Source organism: Takifugu flavidus, chromosome 22 (genome assembly GCF_003711565.1).
Source record: "Takifugu flavidus isolate HTHZ2018 chromosome 22, ASM371156v2, whole genome shotgun sequence".
NCBI lineage: Eukaryota > Metazoa > Chordata > Actinopteri > Tetraodontiformes > Tetraodontidae > Takifugu > Takifugu flavidus.
Window position 1 is genome coordinate 1,703,072 of NC_079541.1, and position 22,057 is coordinate 1,725,128.

Below are 22,057 nucleotides of genomic sequence, written 5' to 3' on the forward strand. Positions count from 1 at the left end.
ACCGCAATTGTCCCAAAGTTGTTCATTTGGAAAAGATGACAGTTTATCGTAAAATAAATAAAAAATATAATTTGCTGATTTGAAAATCCACGACTGCATCGCCCCCCGCCCATACATTGTTACTTCAAGTCTGTGTGGAAGAGCGGTCCCTAAAAGACTGCGGATTTCCTTAAATTGCTCTGCAGCTCGCAGGATTATGTGGTAACAATGAAATGATGATTAATCCCTGAAAAAATTAAATAAAACATGCCCTATTGTGTTTTAACAAGAATAAGGCTGATTGAATTTGCTGAGGCTTAACATTCATGCATTTATATAAGTGGGATTTTTATAGGTGAAGCTTTTATGTGTATATTCTTTCGTTCATCCTTTTCTTTTGGTTTAACGAAAAACTGCAAAGCTCTGGCCTATTGAAGTAATTACCACAATACGCACCAAACTGCAAAGAGAAGCACTGTTATTTTATTCATATTTTTTAAAGGAAATAACTGAACCGTTGTTAAACAAAAGAAACCTGTCCACAGTGATAAAAACGTCTTATAATGGTGAAATTAAGGTTAGCGGGGATGCTGATGGAGTGAGAGCTCTCGTCCATCATCCTGTCATCGCACCAGAGAAACAAACGCTGCATCAGCGCTTCCGGTAAACAAACCCACGTGATCTCATCAATCAGTTATTATTGTAGACTAAATAAGCTTCTTCTTCTTCTTCTTCTTCTTTTTGGTTTGGTCCTTCACAATATACATACTGTCGCATTGAGTTTGACTGAGCAGTGACCAGAATAATGAGATCATGACATAAAGATTTTCCATCTGTCAACGAAAATGAAGCAAAAGCCTGCTCATTCACAAATAGTTGAGCCTGTCTGTCTGTCTGTCTGTCTGTCTGTCTGTCTGTCTGTCTGTCTGTCTGTCTGTGTCTGTCTGTCTGTCTGTCTGTCTGTCTGTCTGTCTGTCTGTCTGTCTGCCTGTGACGTCTTGAACTGTTCACGCCATTCAGTGAGCATCTCACTCCTGATTGGCTAAGAACCAGGAAGTGCCAGTCCAGCCAATCAGCGCCTCGTTTGCTTGCCGATGAAGCAGTACCAACATGGCGGCTTTCTGACTTTTGGAGGTGGGATCTGGTGTAAATAAACACAAATTAGACGTTTCATACAGAGCGACAGCGTTTGTGTGCTGGAGTCCGGGACAGGTTGAGTTGTAGAGGGAAAATGTCTACGGACGGAAATAAAAAACAGTTCTGGAAAAGAAACGCAGCCAAGGTTCCTGGCAGGTGAGTGACGTGTTCCCTGCTGTCGGGTAGCCTAGCGTAGCTAGCGTCTAAAGTGACGCTGCCGAGCCACATAAGTCGCTTTCGTTTTCCCCGAAGGCCACGCAACAGCTCCAGAAATCTGCGGGTTTCACATTTCGTTCCACAACAATGTCTCGATTGAACGAGATTCGCAGTCGCGCCTTGTTACTAGAGCCTGACGAAGAGCTATAGCTGCTAACAGTTGCTAACAGTTTTCCCTCACAGTTGTGACAAAGTTGCAACTAGTGATCAATCTAACGTGTTGCAACACACGTAAATGAAGTGGTCACGCTCATACATAAATCTAAAGCTTGTGACATCATACTTAATCGCTGGATTCAAGCATTATCCGGATAGTTGGTGGAAAACAAGGGCTAGCAGGGATAGCTTGACGGCTACCTATGAATTGGTTCATTCATTTCCTTTCCCGATTACTTCCTCAGTATTCAACATGTTTATGGCGCACAGCATCCTCCTTTCGACCCGCTTCTTCACGCCAAGTAAGTTTTTAATGGTTGCTAAATCCTGTATTATTGTGCTGGATGAGTCTTGGTGTTTTAAAGCTGACGCTTCGGTGGCTAAGCTAACTACTTCAGCCCCATTGGAGTTAATGCAGAACCCGTTTAGCAAGTTTGCTGGAATTTCCCTATTTAGGCAAACATCTAAACAGCATCAGATCCGATATAGAGACGCCACCGAGGTATCCTGTGCTTTAATAGCAATGCCTATGTTATCAGCTGCGTGTCATCTGTTTGAGGACTAGATTCTCTATGTACTTTGCTTATTATTGCTTTAGTAACTGCTGAGGCTTGTTTCTCTCGCTCCATGCTGCTTTACTTTTTTAAAAGTTGGACCATAGTGTGATATAGTGTGAATCTGCTTTATGTTCTAATGACTTGAATTGTGTGATAGCAATACAAAGCAAGCAACTGAGTAAAATATACTATTTCAGTCCTGTTAATTGCCATTGTTTTCTTCTAGCCTGATTAAAGCAGGCAACAAGCCTCCTCCCACCACCCCAGGCAAGCCCAAAAAGGCCACCACCTTCCAGGAATTTGAGAGCATCACAAGTGATGCATGGGATGTAGGAGACGATGATGACGAGCTGCTGGCCATGGCCGCGCAGAACCTTAATATTGAGGTGGTCATGGAGACGGCAAACAAGGTAATGCAGCGACACTTCAACCTCAAACTAACGTCTCCGCTGTGTCTGTCAGCAGCACTTTTGACACATCCTGTTTTTCTGTCTACCGAGCAGGTGATTGAAAATCACAGCAAGCAGCAGGAGAAACAGAGGCTCGATGACACAGCAGAGCTAGAACACAGGGAAGAGGATACGCAGGAGGAGGCAGCAGAGGACGAGGAGGAGGACGGTGAAGAGGAGGACAGGTTGGAGGACTCGAACAACCCAGAGGTGTCATTTGCCTCCCAGAGCAGCCCTTACACTGATGGCCGCCTGGTAAAGTCCCACAGTGAAGCTCCAATTGGGTCACCTAAAGGTTAGTGGACACCATTGCTCACCGTCCAAAAAAGGTTGTTTTTTTTGTCTCAGCTGTGAACCCAAAGCTTTTAGGACACAGTTTTATGCTTTAGCTGAGAGATTTTTTTGAGGTGTACGTATTATGCAAAATGTTCGCAGTACCATGGGTTCTGTCCTTTCTTTGTCACAGTTCCAGGCTTCGTCCAAATGCCCTTTTAGAGCTCACAGCTACACAGAGTCCGATTCTCCCCTGACAATCAATACGTTTTTGTAAAACCTGTTCTGAAAAGCCCTGGCTGATGTTTTTCCTGTTGGAACGGTCATGTCCCCGCTCACCCGCAGCTCACACTGTTGCTGCAGTAATGTCGGAGTCCACGTGGCTCCTGGCGCACCTTTAACTCCTCAGGAGAATAATAATGCCCGTCAGGTACAGCAGAGGAGAGTCAGACTCGACTGAGGACTGCTGGATGAAGTGGCAGATTATGGACGATGATTGGGACAGAGAAACGGTGCTAGCGAGGAAAGTTCTGGCTGCGCTATCGGCCAGGATCTGGATCAAATGGGTTTTATATTTATTAACTCTCACAACTCAAGGGGATAATCTCTAATTAAGGTTGCTATCAAAAGAAAATGTTGTGTAAAAGTGGAGGGTGTTAATTAGGATTGCATTGAAATTAAAATTCTTGGAACACTAAGAACACTAACTAACAGTGTTAGCGTTGTGTTAACAGAAACAAAGGGATAGGAGTAGAGGTTAGTTTACTCGGGGCTTTGTGAGCAAAGCATCTTGACCGTAGTCCTTTGTAGATCAGAGGGGTTTGGGGTGGTTTATCAAGATTATGGGATAGAATTTCACATATCAGGACATGAACATACCTCATACAGTACTGTGGAATTCCATAAAGAAGCGCCGTTTAGCTTATTTATGAGCAGATACATGAGAAAACGTACTTGTTAGTGACTGCCCTCCGGGTATGTGGACCTTAATTATTATATTTGTGTTCATTAATGTCATATTGTCTTATAATGATTGAAGCTATATTTGAATAGAATTAAAAAGCTTGTTGAAAAGGTTTCACAGCAATCTACTCTTGATTTAATTATTCCAAATAAAACCTCAGCGAGGAGGTTTGCAACGACTTGCTCCTGTAAAAACACTTCAAGAATTGTTAAACAAGCTCATTATGAAGCTTTTCGGTTTCCCTTTTAGTCACATCTCGATGGAAGTGCCGTCGCATCCTTGCTCATCGGTGGTTAAAGATGTATTTACCGAGATGGCGAGCAGCACGTTTGGGAAGGCTTGTTTCGGCGTGTTTATGTTGATGTAACCCTCCGTTGTGTCTCAACTCTTTATCATCTCTCCAGAGTCAGCAGGGGAGCACGCCGCCCTGCACCGACAGCGCTCTCTTCCCCACAGGCCGCCTGTCATCCCGCTCGTGGCTCGCATGGCTGACCAGAACACATCTGGCACGCCGGCCATGACGGAGAGGGAAGCGTCCCGTCTGGATAAGTTCCGGCAGTTGTTGGCCGGCCCGAACACAGATCTGGGTAAGGCGCGCTCATCCAGACGCCCTCCGCGTCTCCATTTTGTCTGCTTTATTTTGCGAAGCTTTGTTTTGCTTCACGCTCTTGCTTTGCTTCCTCCATCTGTCAGCTGTGCAGCACTTTTAACCACGCAGCAAGTGCGCAAGTGTGCCGCCATCTGTACGTGCAGATTACATGGGGGAGAAATAGCACTGACAAATGGAAATGAGAGGCCTTTGTCTGAACCCACCAACATCATTTAACCAACCCGAGAGTCTGTCTGCCGCCCACATCCTTGTTGACCTCCATCTATAGGGCTCTATTTTTCTCCTTTGAAGCTCTCGTTTAACAACACACTTCCAAAACTGTTTGACAAGTATAGGAAAGACATCAAAGTGCTCAAAAGTGCTGCGTGTTCCAGACAGTGACGGCTGTTATACAATGATAACTAAAGTGTCTGTTGCTGGTGCTTCCTCTCATAGAGAACCAGCTGGGCTGACTCACCGGGCGCTTTACATACGCTTCCAATCATTCGCACGGAGACGTTGTGTTACCAAAATGAGCGGTGGCATAAAATTCCCATATTCCTGGCTGTGGAGTCCCTTCTCTTACTGAGCCCCTTTCCCCATTAGCTCAGCTCGGTGGTTCCAAACTTGTGTTTTTGGAATGCTGAAGTGGAAACTTTGAAGGCGGCAGATTTCCAGATCTGCGCCTCGATCCCGTGTCTGCGCTCCGGGGGCAGCGCTTCTGGCCTCATGGCTCCTTTTTAACCACAGATGGTGTCAGATCTGATGTTTACATGCACGTCTTCCTGGAGCCACAGTTGGAAACATGAGCTGCTCTTCTGTCGAAATGCTTCCTGTCATGGTTAATTAAAAAGAACGACGCCGAGGACCTAATCGCGCCCGCTGACGTTCGTCACTCCATCAGCCGTTGTCGTTCATGATCTGTATTGTCAAGCATAGATCTTCCCTTTCAATGGAAGGTAGCTCATAATGATTCCAAATTGAATCAGATTTGTGTGTTTAGCCAAACGGATTTTCAGCGTCGTTGGCCGAGGGCCGGAAATTTACACAGCTGATTTAATTAACTTTGAACGACCTTATTCAGCAGCGTCCCGCTCGCCTCTCTCGGCGATTCCTTTGACGAACTTTTGCAGCTGAACAAACATTTGCGAGTGGTCAGCATTAGTCAACGGCGGCCGGCCGTCACAGGTGCCGCGTCTCCTGTACATCAGCCGAGCGTCTTGAGACGTCAGCTCCCGTTAGGGCCCCTGGGGCACCGCGAGCTGCCCGGCTAAATTTAGGTTAAACTCCACGCCGTCATTAGACGGCTCGGACGGGGGCGAGCGACGCTGCCGGCCACTGGCAGCGTGAAAGATGTACTTCATTCGCGGGACATGATTAAGCGACGGATCGGGGGGGGAGGGGGTGCTCGTCGGGAGAGGGCGTATTGGCAGATTGGAAGATGAAAGTTTAATGATCCTCATGGGGAAATTGGGTCATTGTGGCGGCGACGAATTGGGAAAAGATAAATCTAATTTGACAAAAATGCACATCGGCAACACGGCGAGGTCAGCCTTCACATTTGTGATCCCCACACATCAGCAGATGCTGTCAGACCCGTCGACACCCTCCTGTGTGAGAGGAGCGTGCCCCACTGTCCTTGGGCCGCGAGGACGCGGGTGGCAGGTGATCCATCGGTGGCTTCCCTGGCCTGAGTCGGGTAATTAATTGCCTAAGCAGGAGTGTTTTTGGGCCGAGCCCCCTCCCCCGGCCTGTCGGTCCAGAGTCCACAGGTGCGTGAGGCTCGGCCCTGCTGGTGGGTGCGTAGACGAGGCTGATTTGGCTCAGAACATGCCAAGTCAGCCCAACTTTTCCTTCACGGCCTCTGTATTGACATCTCCGTTCCTCTCCCATCCATCTGCGTCCACTGAGCCTCGTGACGCGGCGTGACAGCGGCCTGTTAAGCATAAGGTCACGCGGGATGTGATGACCTGTGCATATGTTGGAGTGTGATTAATGCCTCGATCTTCCTGATTTATTCTGGAACGTCCTGAGGAGAACCTGCCCTCGAGGGCTCAGGCGCTAACCCAGAGAATAAGTTGATTGATCATCTATTAGCAAAATCTCCCAGAATGTGTTCACAAGGACATTTCCTGGCAGACTTTTAACATAACATTTTAACAGATTATAAAACCACTGGCTGGCGTCAGCCATAACGATGTTATTACTCCGTGGCAGCTTTACTGCTGTTGCTATGGCAATGGTCTCTTTTCTCTCTCTCACAGTTTATACCTACTGTGGCTTTTGCTGCAATCTTTACATCAGGTCGCCTCCACATGTTCACAAACACGTGGCGTATGGATGCACAGCGCAGTAGCTTTGGTGGCGTCTTGCCTGTGTGTGTGTGTCCCTGTCGGGGGTGTGCGGGGCTTTGTTGTTCCTCTTTGGTAATCATCTCCCGACCGCAGCAGCTCCTTCCCTCTTTGCCCTCTGTGCTTCTATAATACACAATCCTCTTACACAGCAGCCACCATATGACAGGCTTACCATCTGCACCATTTGCAAAAGTTAATAGCCGTCATCAAAGAGGGAAGTGGCGGTGTAATTCAATTTAACCCGGTCCTAATGCCTCGTTTGAAGGCACGGCCCGCGCGTGACAATCCCGCCCGTGTGTGTCGCAAGTGCAGGAAAAGGAGATAATACGGCGTTAGTCTGTCTACCTGGGTAAATATCTGGGAAATGTGGCAACTTGACTCAAAGAGGGCTCCTGTGTGGATTGTCAGAGGAGGGTTTCTTTTTGTACGAGACGTCAGTGGTGCCTGAACGCTGTGGAGGAATTAGGAAATGCGCTGTCAGACGTTTTCTCTGCAAGAATTCTATTCTTAGAAAGTGGATGCGTTGGGAAATGCTGGATTTCTGAAGTCGCAGCGGTTTTGCGTTCCCCACCCGCCAATGTTTCATGCATTGTTACCATGGCAGCAGCCTGTGGTACACAGTGTGTTTGGCATGGTTGTTCATGTGTGCTCCTTCCGACTACATCTCCAGGCAAAACACCTGATTTAATAAGGTTGCTCCAACCACCAGCTGTCTCCCATGTCAAAAGCCTCCCAAACTGTCTGGTTTAGTTTATTCATAAGTTCCTCGGTGGTTCAACCATGTGAATTTTTCATCCTCGCTTTTCCAAGTGACGCTTGAGTGAACACACTTGGGCCCCTGGAGTTCACACCTTTCCTCCGTTTCATGTGCAGTGGAAGACTTTTTCCCTTTCTTTCCAATGCCTTAAGTTCCATTTTAATCCTGCAGCTCATTATCTGTTCTCAGGTTAAGGGAATGAACGACACTTGGTCGGTCCTAGCCGGAGGTTTGGTTTTAATTAAATCTTTTCAGAGATGATCAGTTTATGAAAGTCTAATTGTTCCTTAAAGGTGTAACATACGAGGCCATGAAGATTTCCCAACATTCCTCCAAAGCTACAAATGCTAACGTCCATGAAATCAAGAGTAATGTTAAATGAATCCGCGCATTTTCACCCAACTCTTCGGTTTCCTTCGAACCGTTTAATCATTGCAAACCTTTGTATTCTACATTGTAGCCACTCAATCAATTAAGTCAAATCTTCCATGCTAATAGGTAATATTTTAATAATAACTTGACTCGTGGAATGAAATGTTCAAATTAACCGAACGGTCACTGCTCATTATTTTGCACAGGCTTTAATTTAACAAGAAAGGGCTTCTTTTATTACAACCCTTGAAAATAACAGCTGGAATTCCAAACGATGGCGTTCCTGCACTGTCGTCGGATCAGGTGGAAGCATAAGAAGGCCGGTGTGGCTGTGAGTGCAGCATGTTTTAATGGAGGTATACATTTTTGCCTTAGTGCCCAGAAACAACACATGTACGCACTCACCTGTGCTCGGTGTCCTTTCTCACTCCTGGGGGGGCCATCCATCAGCAGGTTTATTCCAGGGGGAGGAGCTCTCTGCAAGAGTCCCATTAGTTTTTAAACCATCTGCTGCCTGGTGCTATCACCGTGTACTCGGCCATTCAAGACCCTCCTGCAGCATTTCAGTTTAAAAGGAGGGGATTTGAACCTTTTTTGGTAACGATGGCCGCCCCGATTATACTGTTTTAAAAGCACATGGGGTCATCGGCATATGTGGCTGCAGCTCCTTTCCAGAGACCTCCTTTGGGAAGAAGCTTTGCACCTACAAAAGTCCTGTTGATTTTCTCCACTTTAAAGCTGCCATTCTGCGATGACATCACTTCCCCCCGACGGCCACAGGCTCCAATTTGGTTCAGGCACCCGCGGATGCAAATCCAGTCCCCGTGCGAGCTTTTCAGCGGTGTTGCAGAACTTTCTGGGTGTTTTGCCCCAGCGGTTGCGCTCCATCTGAATGATGCCTGAATAGTGCATGGTTCCATCCCGCCAAGCGTCTCCCCTCCCGCTTCCATCAGCTCCTTGCTCATCCAGCACTGATTGACAGCGCTTCTCCTCTCACCGTCTTCTGTTCTTTCTACTCCCCCTCTCACAGAAGCGTGCACACCGACAGGTAGAGCGCCTGTGAGGAACTTTGACAGACACCCGGAGAAATCCCTTTTTATCCTGCACAACAACCTTTAAATGCGTTAATGTCACACACGGCACACATACAAATAGTTGTGCTCGGGTTTTAATTAGTCATAGATTTGAAACAGACGCTGTGCATTAGCTTTAATCAGGGTAAATCCCCTCCTCAAAAATAATTTAAAGCAGTTTTACTGAGGTCAAAACTTGAGGGCAACTATCCAGCTGCGTTTTCTGTTCCAGGCAGGTTGAAAATTTAACCGAAAAATAAATGAATCCTCAACTCCACATTTCTTTTTATTTATTTTTTTAAATCATTATCAGCGCCTGTGGGCCGGACAGAAGCATTTGGTCTTCTGAAAATTCTTTGTTGTGGAATTTCAAATGAATTCCAATCAAAAGTAACACCGAATTAACATAATGTTGAGGTTTTTCCCAGCTTGGCTCACTGGGGGAAACGGCCACCCACATCAACGGAAGTGAATTGGCTCGGTATAAATCAAACGCTCACTAGCTTGATTCAGCGAAGCCTGGAATTATTTGGAAGTTCTGATCAATCCTGGAGACCCTTTTACATTAGAGGAAGAAGATGGATTGTGATGATGGTGTCTTGAGACGGAAAGCACAGTTTCCTTTCAGCACAATAAAGTGAAACACGGTTGAGGCGACCTTTCTGACCTTTTTAAAAGCCGCTGTTAGCAAAGGTACACAAGTACGAACTGGACTGTTCCACCTTTAACACCACTTTCCGCAACCCCTGCTGGTTGCGTTGGCTGGTTAATGCAACGCAAACACGGCGCTTGAATATATTTTGCCCTCTGGATGTTTCAAGAGTCATTGAACATTCATTACCTCAGAGGGTCCCACATCAGAGCAGCTGCTGCGGGTGTTCAACAGAAGGTACATGGTGTCCTAATCGCCCCTTATGGTCGCCAGCTTCGCTCCAGCCAAGCCCAAGCGCGGCCCTGGAAGTTCATGCATAATGCAACACAACAACCGGGCAGCCGTTGCCCTTGAGTTCCGTGTTGCTGATGTTACAGGTGCTTTTTCATGCTAGGGAGGGGTTTTGACTTCCTTCGGGTTGGAGACCGTCTGTGCCGTCTCCTGCGGACAAACACCCACAATCCGATCACACCCATTCCAAAGCGGATATGCAATGTTGTGATACTTCTTTGGTCCCAGTAGGAGCGTTTTGTTTTGCCCCTCTTGCGCTTCTGAACGTACACTTTGGGATGATGGCCTGTGGGGTGAATTGTTTCTAAATTGAGTTTTCTCTTTAATGAGTTTTCTCTGCGTTTTCTGCCGAGAGTTATTAAAGAAATGTCTTTGACGACGTCGTTTAGAGTTTTTATAGTTGCATATATTGCCATGGATTAGGGGGGGGGCAGCAAATGTGCTGCACTGTCACAAAAGGCTTGTTTGCACCGTTAACCTTATTCACCGGTGCTGAAGGAGACAGCCAGTCCAGACACTTGCCACCGGAAAAGCACCAGGAACTTTTTTTCCCCCCCTCTTCACAGATTGTGACAAGTGTCCGCTGAGCAGAAACAACAGATTAATTTTCTAAATGTCACGAAGCGCCTTTAGCTTATTCCAGTGGAGCCTGGGCTCGGCTGTCTCATTCCCTATGCACGGAGACGCCCCGGAGTCAGATATGTTTTCTGTGAAAGATGATCTCTCCACACGCTAATGAAATGACATTGGCAATTTAGCCTGTGTGTTAACTATGCATCTGCCGCTCTGACATTACATTTCTCAAGAACCGGCGCCGCATAATCAAGTGCAATAGATAGATTTACTCCATATAATGCTCTGTTGACACGGACATCTCGGGGTTTTTCCATCACAGGTCGGTGCATAAAGTGTTTGCAAACCAGGAAGTGGAGCCTGTGTGTGCGGTATTCTGCACAGCACATCTGTTTGTTCCACTAACCACATGGTGCCAAGTAAATATTCACACCCACCATACACTCAAATGCTCCCCTTGCGATGCAAAGTGTTTGACTGGAGGGGACGGGGGCTTTATGGAGTTCACTGCAGCATGGGGAGTAAAGACCATTAGCCAACTCGTGCCCACACCCCTCTTACCCCTGCTCCCTGTAACCCCCTGTAGTGAGATTAATGCCGGGTAGAGGAAATATAACATAGCTTAATTAAGCCAGAGCCCACAAGATTCATGGTCTCATTTCTTTGTCTGACAGTGCAAATGAAGGTTCAAAGGGGGCGAGGAAGAGGAAGACACCATTGACTAGCTGTTAGCGTTGTAATAAATGTAGTGGTGCCTATTCATTCAGGAGTTCACTCTCTGACTTCATTTTAAATGGCTTCCTGTCTCCTGTGTAACCTCGGCTGTGCTGCTGCTGCAGCAGCATTAGTAGCAGCAGCAGACAGCATTAGTAGTAGCAGCAGCAGCATTAGTAGTAGCAGCAGCAGCATTAGTAATAGCAGCATTAGTAGTAGCAGTAGCAGCAGCTTTAGGAGTAGCAGCAGCAGCATTAGTAGTATAGTAGCAGCAGCAGCAGTAGTAGTAGCATCAGCAGCAGCAAGCATTAGTAGCAGCAGCAGCATTAGTATTAGCAGCATTAGTAGCAGCAGCATTAATAGCAGCAGCATTAGCAGCAGCAGCATTAGCAGCAGCAGCATAGTAGCAGTAGCAGCAGAAGTAGTAGTAGTAGCAGTAGCATTAGTATTAGCAGCATTAGTAGCCCAGCATTAATAGCAGCAGCATTAGCAGCAGCAGCATTAGCAGCAGCAGCATTAGTAGCAGTAGCAGCCAGCATTAGTAGCAGTAGCATTAGTAGTAGCAGCAGCAGCAGCATTAGTAGCAGCAGCATTAGTAGCAGCAGCATTAGTAGCAGCAGCATTAGCAGCTGCTGCTACTAATGCTGCCAGCATTAGTAGCATTAGTAAGCAGCAGCATTAGTAGCAGCAGGATTAGCAGCAGGAGCAGTAGTAGCAGCAGCATTAATAGCAGCAGCATTAGTAGCAGCAGCAGGACAGCAGCAGCAGCATTAGTACAGCAGCATTAGTAGCAGCAGCAGCATTAGCAGCAGCAGCAGCAGCATTAGCAGCAGCAGCATTAGTAGCAGCAGCAGCATTAGTATTAGCAGCATTATTAGTAGCAGCAGCAGCATTATTAGTAGCAGTAGCAGCATTAGTAGCAGTAGCATTAGTAGTAGCAGCAGCAGCATTAGTAGTAGCAGCAGCAGCATTAGTAGTAGCAGCAGCAGCATTAGTAGTAGCATTAGTAGTAGCATTAGTAGTAGCAGCAGCAGCATTAGTAGCAGCAGCAGCAGCAGCATTAGTAGTAGCAGTAGCAGCATTAGTAGCAGCAGCAGCATTAGTATTAGCAGCATTATTAGTAGCAGTAGCAGCATTAGTAGCAGTAGCAGTAGCATTGTAGTAGCAGCAGCAGCATTAGTAGTAGCAGCAGCAGCATTAGTAGTAGTAGCAGCAGCATTAGTAGTAGTAGCAGCAGCAGCATTAGCACAGTAGCAGCAGCAGCAGCAGTAGTAGTAGTAGCAGCAGCAGCAGTAGCAGCAGCAGCATTAGTAGTAGTAGCAGCAGCAGCATTAGCAGCAGTAGCAGCAGCAGTAGCATTAGTAGCAGTAGCAGCAGGGTGAATGCTGGCTTTGCTGGACAGATCAGTTCCACAGTTCTGCTCTGGAAGCGAAGATGCAAACGGGCTCCACCCTAACGAAGCCCTGCGGGAGCGAGACTGGCAGTGATGTCAGAACAAAGGCCGGTCCCTCCTGCCTGAGCTAGCATCCTTTTTTAATTAGAAATGATTCCTATTATATTGTTCCCTGGTGAATCAGAGAAATGGCAGTGGAGTGCACCCATTCATTTGAACAGAAGTCCAAAAAAGGGATCTGTTGTTAGGTCTGAGACAGTTTGCCCTTTCCCTGCCCACCCCCCCCCGACTGCCTGCAGAGCTGCAGCCCCATGAGGAGGCCAGTATATCACTATTGAAGATCTATAGAATCAAAATCAGTTGGGACAGCTTAAGAGTGAAATTTACAGTCAAGGATCTGGCGCAGGAGCAGGTCGCTGCTGCGTGAACAAGGTTTCATGCTTTTCACTCAATTTAGCTGGGATTCTATACGTCACTTACTCTGCATTTGACTGGCAGAAAAGCCAGAGCCATTTTATAGCGCTAATCAATACTAGCTGCTCCGGGCCGAGTAAGAACCCGACTCGTTAATTTATGTATTTAAACCCTGAAATGCAGTTAGAAGCAGGGAGGCTTCGCCTGCTTGTCTTGTTTAATGGTGAACGGAGACCTACAGGCTCCTAAACACAGGGAGCTCCGCCAGTGGGTAACGGATGATTTAATGAGGATGATTGGGAAGTAATACTGCTGAAAAGTGCACGGCTGCATCGCTCCCGGACCCTCAGCTGCCCCGTGGACACGCTGGACCGAGTGCCCACTTGTCATTCCAGCGGACGCTCGTGGATTATTGGAAACAAGTTGAACTCTGGCCGTCGTGAATCTCCAGTTTCTACGACCCGACTGTCATGTCGTATCCTTAACAGACGTCCAGTGTGGAGGAGAAGTGATGCTGCGCTCTTGTTAAGACTTCCTGAATAAAAAGGAAGGAAATATAAGACATTGGTGGTTCAGAAAAGAACGATTTCCTCTTTCCTGGGGTTACTGATGGCCTCCTCAGCCAGTTATCCTCTGTCCTCCACGTGTTCCTGGTACAGATGGAGGAAGGGATATTGCCTGGGTCTAATGTGTATCAAGTTACATTAAGCTCTATTTTCTGGCTCTCTTCATGGACCCAAAGGGAAGCACTCCCCGCCAATTTAAAGTTCAATTTGTACGTTTCCGTCACATTTATTTTACATTATGGCCTCCCAGCCTGAGAAGAGTGTATTTAATAATCCACCTCTATTCCAGCAGATAATTTGAGTCAAGGAATGGAGCGATGGAAAGGGAGTCCAGGGTGACGGGGGACACGGCTTGGGAGGGAGGAGACTGATTGATTGAGAGATGTCCAAAATGACTTGCTGATCCAATAATGGTTTTCAGAATTGCATTTATTTGGGCCAATTTGATGGTAAATGCAGATAGATTGCTATTAGCGGCGCGCGCGCGACGCTTTGGGACGGATCTTTGTCAAAACTAGCTTTTGTTATTCAAAATTGAACCTTGAAGCAAAAAAAAGTTGGAACTTGTTGAGGAAATATAGCCCCTTTAAAGCAAAGGGCACATTTTAATATTCTCGAATGAATCATTAAAGTAATTGCTTGAAGTACAATAACCTTTGAACGGCTACTGCCCATATATGTGGATTTGCCAGGTCCTTCTACGATTACTGAAACATTAAACCCTGTGGTGGGCAGATTGATTCATTTTTAATATCTTTTATACATGTGGGGAATTTCAGGGACTTGACTCGAAGCCCTTTCATTTCAATGTGTGTAAAATCTCTAAATTTACTCAATAAACCAAACCAAAAGTGACCCGCTGAACCTCCCAGATCATTTGTTTCCCACCCACTCGTCTTTTATTGCAGTGAGAAGGTGGCCGAGGCGACCGGTTCACCTCAGCTGCCTCGTGATCTCTCAATGTGTCATTTCAGAAAGATCTTGTGCATTTTTTATAACATCCAACCTTTTTTTTGTTGTTGTTGTTTTACAGATGAGCTCCGGAAACTCAGCTGGTCTGGAATCCCGAGACAGGTCCGACCGATAACATGGAAGCTCCTCTCTGTAAGTGACAATAAAAGAGCTGGCAGAGTGGACCCGTTAGACAGGAGCCACACACACACGCACACACACGCACACACACAACACACACACACACACCACACACACACACACACACACACACACACACGCTCTCACTCAAAATTTCCTGCCGCGTTCCCTTTCTTCCCTGTCTTGATTTATGACGCCTGCTCCGAGTTGTGTTGTTTCCTTTTCCCTTCAAACTTCAGTGGGAAAATGAATCGCGAGGCTCCGATAATTTATTCATGAGACATGTGGTGTGTTTACTCATTAAGCCATTGTTGTGGCGTTCCCTTTCTTGTCTGCAGAGAGAAGACTGGCTTCTTTCAACACGGCAACTCTCCCATTAATTACTGCACAATAGTGAATGTCTCACAGAAAAGATGTCATTAGGGTGTGTGTGTGTGTGTGTGTTGTGTGTGTGTGTGTGTGTGTGTGTGTGTGTGTGTGTGTGTGTTTATCAAGCGATGGAATGCAGCAGTTTTTACTTGAGTGTAACGCTCTTGTTGACGGGGTTAAGCGGAATTCAATGAGGCCTCTCCTCTTCTTCACCGTCCTCTTCACTGTTGCCGCGCATCCACATGGCTTTAATATTCCAGAAGCGTCCCCCTCCCCCCCCCCCCCCGTCCTTATCTCGGTCGCACCACCGAGGTTTTTCAATAGATTTGTAGAATTCCAGGGCTCCTGCGGCGTGAATTATCCCAGGGTTAAATCCAGAGTTGGGATTAAAATGTGAGCACAGTGTCAAATGCACTCACATCCTCTGAAGTGACAACACTTGACTGCCTCCCCTCTCCTGTCTGTGCCCCCATCTGCTGGGGGGGGGGGCAGATAGGAAGGATCAGATTGAAAAATAAGGGAAGTTTCCTTTTGGTCAGCACACATGGCGCATTTGCTTTCCCAGCTTACGCGCCCTGCTGTATTCCATAAACTTTGCCGCGACACCAAATCAAACTTCCCCACTGGTGTCCCTTGTGCCCTTCTTCTGCTCACCAGCTCGCACAGACTTATTTAATTCCCTCTCCCCTCCAGCAAGCGCGCTCGAGCCGCGCTCTTCCCGACTTGACAGTGACAATAAATAAGCTGCGGCTCGGTACTTCTCGCCCAACAAATCAGATTTCTCAACATATCACAGTAATCAGGCAGAAATAGCTGCATTTTTATTGGCTAGCTTGGCAACACGAGGCAGCAGCAGCAGCAGAAGAAGGAACGTTCCTGGTCGCTCCAGGCCTCGGGAATAGAGCTTCACCCACCTCTTATCATTTTAGAAATAATTCCATTTATTTATTTTGCAGCCTGCAGGAAAACAAAGAAATTAAATGGTTTTACTCTTATGTTCCTGCCTGTGGCATCGTGTACTCTTGCTAATGGAGGCAGAGTGTTACACATGAAGCTGGGGAGGAGAGAAACCCGTGGCAATACTGATGAGGCTAAAGGGATGTGCGACGTGGATCAGGATGCCGGGGAAGATGGAGAGGGGACGGCGACAAAAACACACTTTACAACAGCCGATATAATTAGATCGCCCCGGAGTCAAGAACAATGGCATTCTTCTTCCTTTATTCATGAGATGATCTCCAATCCTAGTGGCGTCTTACAGCATCACCAAAGCCTTCTCCTGTCTCTAATCTGTCCTGCAGTTCACCTTTAAACATAGCATCAAAGGATAGAATTGTAATAGCGTCATTTTAATTAAAAAGGAACTACTGTGTACACTCTATTTAAAGGTGGCCACTTTAGGGTTTTGAAACACTACCGAGGTTTTCTCTGTGTGCAACATTTATGGGCCTCGAATCGAGTTTTAGATGGAAAAATGGAAGTTGTGAATTAAAAACTCAACTCGCTGCATTAAAAATGGGCACCCAAGGTGACTTGAAGGAATTTCCTTTCATTTTTTTAACGTGCCGAAGTTGTGTTTGCTCAACTTTTGCCCATAGCCTCACAGATTTCTCCCCACATATGCATGCCTCCTAAGTGGGAATCATTTTAAATTGGAAGACCTGCGAAAAAAAAATCCTTTAAAGTCCCCAAATGGCCTCCCAAAGCGACGTTAGCGTTTTTAAGGAGCGCTGGCTGAAGTGGAGGGTCCATTAAAGAGATGGAGAGAGTGATGCGTGGCAGAACGTGGAGATGAGCTACACGGAGACTGATTAACAGGAACCTTTCCGCTGCTTCATTGTGCACCAGGTCGAGCTTCACATTAAATCTCCCACCCCAGATTTTCTCATGCACTTTTCAAGCACGGGCCACAAATAATAAATGGAAAATGAGCGCTCAGTTTAATGCAGAAGTGCGTTTAGATCTCGGGCACTTTAAGTCCGTTAAAACCTGATTGCTTATTTATTTTCTTCTATTTTTAAAAGGCAGCTTTTGCTCACTTCCCCCCTTTAACAAGTTTTTCTCCTCCAAAGTCGAACCTTAATAATGGCAGCTGGGTTTTTGCTGCTCCGGGCTTCACTTTAAGTGTTTTGATGAGAATGTCCTTAAATCCGCTTCGTTTGAACAGAAATGGACATTTCTAAGACAAACCGACGGGTGGAAACCACGCTACCACCGCAGCCGTCCTTCTGCCGTCGCATTTTAAGAGCATCTGTAATTATTTAGCAGATAAATCAGTTGTCAAATGTGACCTCCAAATTAAAGCTGCCAGAGAAGCTAATCTAGCTAAGATAAGTTAGCAGATAAGTCAACTTGTCTTTGGCTGTGATGAACTCCCTGTAGTTTGGACAGACTGGCGACTTCATTAAATACCCTCCCTGCCTGCAGGTTGTGGTAGATCCAGTCATAAATTATTCTGTCTGTAACTTTTGGCACTTTTGCTGTAAAGTGTTTACCTCTAACTTATATGAGCAAGGCTAACGCACTTAGCGTGAGTGAGCTTCACACTCCAGCTCCCCTGGCCCAGATGTTGGAGTTTACTTTTCAGACTGATTAAATCAACCCAGCTCTCCGTCTTGGCCCGACGCATCGGGCTGAAGAAGTCTGAAGGCTTAACAACCACTAAACGTAATAATGGGCTGCGGCCTTCACAGCTCGCCGTCAAGTTGGAGACCCGATGTGAGGATTTGAACTTGATGAATATTTGAGAGGCCCAGGACCCAGCTGGTGCCTTTAATAGACCCAAGTTCTGTTCAGACGGCTTCTCTTTCGCCGCGTTGCGTAAGACTGGCCCGCACGAGGAGGCGGCACTTTGACATGAAATGTCTGACAGCTGCACACAGGAAAAGGTACATCCCAGAAGAGGCAGGAAACATTTGGTTAAGCAGCAGGAAGTTTTCTTTGGAAGGAGAAGTGTGTAATGTAGCGTATTCCCAGGTGGTGGAATTTGGCTCGTGCTTAAACTCGGCCAAGAAATTCATGCAAGTCAGAGTTTTTGAGGACACGAAGCCTGATTTAATAAAATATACGGCAGGAAAGTGGACGGAAATCTAGATGGACCAAGATAATGAGCCTCGGGTTCGAGTGTTTTTCCAATCACATCGAGTGTTTCCTCCTCGCAGGGTTACCTCCCAGCTAATGCGGAGAGGAGAGAGAGCGTCCTGAAGAGGAAGAGGCACGAATACTTTGGCTTCATCCAGCAATATTACGACTCCCGCAACGACGAGCACCACCAGGACACGTACAGACAGGTACAGACGCGCCCGCCGGGCCTCACATTTGCTTTGTTTTTGCAGCCTTTTTTTCCCCCAAACAACACACTCATTCCCAGGAGGTGAGGGGCGGAATAAAAGATGAACCTCAGCAGGTGTTACTAATGCATTCCCCCAGCACAAATCCAGGACAGCAGCCTTTTTATGTCTGCCTATCTCCATCTGTATCTGTGTCTCAACAGGATTCCACACCCAAAACAGGATTACCCAAAGCAATTCCATCCTTTTGTCCCCTCTCTCATGTCACCTGTTGCCCCTGTGTCTGTCTGTCTGTCTGTCTGTTTGTCTGTCTGTCTGTCTGTCTGTCTGTCTGTCTGTCTGTCTGGCTGGCTGGCTGGCTGGCTGGCTGGCTGGCTGGCTGGCTGGCTGGGACAAAGAGAAGAGGGTCGCGATCTGTTTGCTTCTCCAATAAATATTTTTCTATGCAAATAATTACGTTAATCATGCTCCTCTCCACCAGCTTCCCTTCCTGTCTGTCGATGAGACCCGTCAAAGTGGGCTTTCAGAGGCAGAATCCAGGCCGCCCTGATATCCTGTCCAATTTCCCATTGATCTCCGCTGTTCCGTGCCAGAAAGCTGGCACACTTTGTTTTGATGATTGGATCATTTCTTGTTTTTTCCCTGCCAAGATCTGCTTGTTCTAACACCATTTCTGTTGACGGAGCGACTTCTGCGTCCCGTCTCCTCCTCGGTGTGATTATATATTATACAAATGTTGGTGAAACTCAAGTTGCAGATGCAAATATAGCGCTACTGTGCTGTGTGTGTTCCAACAGGTATATGTCCTGTTTATCTGCACTCACATGGGAAGCCGCTCCAAATCTATCCATCTGTCTCTTTGTATTCCTCCATCTGTCTCTTTCATATATTTGTTTATGTTGTTGGTACCTTGCCTAAAACAGCTTGTGGGTGCATGCATATGCATATGGCTGCAGCCATTGTCGAAGTCCCAGTTTGCACTGCGAGCTATTTGAGGCGCTGCTGCTGTAAAGTTCCATCCCAGGAGAAAAAGAGGCGGGAATTAGCTTCATTCTATTTTTAAGGAACATGAATATGACTGTAATCATGCAGGAGTTAGATCCTGGGAGCGAGACTGTCCTTTGAGTTCACGAACGCTTTACCGCCACTAGGGGGCGCGCACATTTGCTGCAGTGGAAGCCTGTTATATTCTGGGGTTATTGGCTCTATTTGCAACTTTTACAGGAACATTTAGCATTAAAAACCAACTCAAATTGGACATTTATTGTTATGAGGTTGTTGAAGCTGCAGTCCCGGTGTGATTGACAGGAAAGGTGCGGCAGATTTAATGCCCTAACACACACGTTGATGAATTACAATTTTCTGTCTGCCGACATATGACATTATCATCACATTACTTTTCACATATTGCCACATAGTGTGATCAAAGAGAAATAGAATTTTTTCAATTAACGCTGCTGGAGTTTCTGATTTGACTACAAATCAGAAACAATCTGTGTGTGTGAGTGTGTGTGTGTGTGTGCGCACATGTGTATTTAACACATTCTTCTCCCGTGTTGCTGTCAGATCCACATAGACATTCCCAGGATGACTCCTGAGTCTTTGGTGCTGCAGCCAAAGGTAACAGAGGTATGTGGACCAGGCAGACGGGACGGTGATCACAGGGCGCCCAGGGCGTTTCCGGCCGGCTCGGCTCCAGCCGCCGTCCTGCGTCCGTCCGTCCGTCCGGCCTCTCCGATTCTCCGATGAATCTGCCTGCCTGTCGCGTTTGCTCAGACACTCTGAAACTGGGTCAATGTGGTCCAACAAACGCTCTGTGGAAGTCGCAGACACGTTGGCGCACGTGAACATATTCAGGATCACGTCTGCCACCCATTTCAGAGCAGCGCCCCCTTCCTGTTTACCTTCAATCAAGGAGACGATCACTAACTGTTGCCCTGCCTCCGTGCCTCTCCATATTGCCGTGATCCGTGCTAACCTGCCCGTTGCCTGTGTCTGTTTTTTCTCTCTTTCTCTCTGCAGATTCACATTGACATACCGAGAACTAATCCCCTTATTCCTCTCTTTCAACAAGCTTCTGTCCAAGAGGTGAGACTTCCTCCCCGGGTGCACACATCACCTCCCTCAGTAGAGTCTCCCCCCTTCTCATGATCAGAGAAAAAGATTCTTTGTCCTGTTGGTGCTCACGCTCCTGCCACAACCCTCATCGTAGTTGCATTATCTAGCGCCACGATTCAAGTCAAAAGTTCCTAATTTTCACAGAGGAAAAGAGCCACAAACAACCTTTCTTTTAATCTACAGTGTTGCTTCAGCCTCCCATCATCCTGGCCAGAGCATCCGGTGCTTCAGTCTGGGTCAGCAGGACTTCTATTATCCCAGGAGACCAATTGGAATTGAATTTTCAGTCCAGTTGGCCCAGATTGAAGCACTCGGCTACATCTGCAGCGGTCGATCACTTAAACTGTGGTTGCTGCAGAGTGAAAGGCATCGTGTACACTGTCATAAAGACAACGACAGATTTCCATTTTGTTGCCCGTCAGTTTAAGGCGGGGGCTGATTCTACTGCGGCACACTGCATGTCCTGCATGAGGGGCCACTCACTGAATTAAAAACAAAGGATACAGAAAGTGATATCTGCAGTCACAAACACAATCAGTTAGAAATACCCACCCTGCATGGTCAGCACACTTTTGTTCTGCCAGGACCTTTTTTCATTTGGGTGCTTTGTCTTCGGGGAACTAAGAGCTCATTGTCTCCAAACCTCTCTGAGATCCAAGGCTGTCTGGTATTTATGTAGTTGCACACGTGCTTTACTGTTATTTGCAGCGATGTTATTTAAATACGTATAAATGTGACAGGAGGAAATATAGAAATGTGTCGTCCAGCCAAATTACACAGGAGCGATATTCCGGACTTTTCCCTGGAGTTTCAGCTCCGTCTCCCACACGTTCCTCCTCATCGCCCGGTCACCTCTGTTTCATTTGCTTCACCACCCCCCCCCCCCCCACCGCTGGGGAAAAGACCAGAAAGATGGCGTCAACATTTTGTTCCACTTCAGGGATCCAGAAGCAATTTAGCGTTAATTTTGTAAGTCTTATTAGTTTGACTCCGTCTTGTTTTGCAGAACGTTGCACATTTGGAGCAGTGCTGATAATAAGCAAAAACACCTTTTCAACAAGAAAAGGATGAAAGAAAAAAGACCGATCACTCGTCTTTTATCTTAATATAGTTTGGTGCACAATGCTTCGCAGTGTGTTGTGTGTGGATGCAATAGAGCGTCATTTCTCAGAAGTTTTAGAAAATTTTAATTTCCTCTAATTGGGCTGAACTCTGCTCTAACAAAGCACAGAAAGAAAACAACATCTGTTAGCTTGATGTCGTCACCTGCCTTTTCAAGAGCTCGTTAGCTTGGTTGACAGTCAGAAATGATGTTTGGGTGACATCTGAGGCGGAACAGATACGTGAGCCTTGCAGAGTCGCTGGGGGCTGGTGCGTGAACTGGTTCCCTGTGTCACGGACGGTGTGAGAGGCTACCTGTGTTAGCCTCTGAGGCCGTTCCCCACTGCCCCACCGGTATCAGCGTCCCCTTGATATAGGACGAGGAGGGGGATGTGTGGAGACGACCAGAGATGTTTCACGTAGCATCTCTGGCCGTTTTAATGTCGATTTATTCACTTCTGAAAAAGATACAGGACATCACTGCCCCCATAACCATGTTTCCAGAAAGCGTACGCTTGGGGTGGGGGGGTTGAGGGTTTGTTGGGAGTCCAGGCCTGTGAGAGTCATTGCGGTCGGCAGCTTTATGAATTAATCCATACCACAGACGG

The 22,057-nt window shown here is 46.8% G+C and overlaps 1 protein-coding gene across 5 annotated transcripts in view; it reads left to right on the forward strand.

Moving 5' to 3' along the window:
• Positions 1 to 1,013: 1,013 nt before the first annotated feature.
• tbc1d22a (TBC1 domain family, member 22a) overlaps positions 1,014 to 22,057 on the forward strand; it is a 59,213-nt gene continuing 38,169 nt past the window's right edge. For 3 of the 5 annotated variants that reach the window (XR_008948203.1, XM_057022075.1, XM_057022076.1), the window contains exons 1-8: positions 1,014 to 1,272; positions 1,734 to 1,790; positions 2,272 to 2,455; positions 2,549 to 2,789; positions 4,136 to 4,318; positions 14,513 to 14,583; positions 18,102 to 18,230; positions 20,253 to 20,318. Coding sequence is in view for 4 of the 5 variants with exons in the window: in XM_057022075.1 (XP_056878055.1) it covers positions 1,211 to 1,272; positions 1,734 to 1,790; positions 2,272 to 2,455; positions 2,549 to 2,789; positions 4,136 to 4,318; positions 14,513 to 14,583; positions 18,102 to 18,230; positions 20,253 to 20,318 (993 nt within the window). In the remaining variant the exon portion in view is untranslated. Of the gene's footprint in view, positions 1,273 to 1,733; positions 1,791 to 2,271; positions 2,456 to 2,548; positions 2,790 to 4,135; positions 4,319 to 14,512; positions 14,584 to 18,101; positions 18,231 to 19,796; positions 19,860 to 20,252; positions 20,319 to 22,057 lie in introns of all 5 variants that reach the window. The other 2 variants (XM_057022077.1, XM_057022078.1) reach the window with 2 other exon arrangements.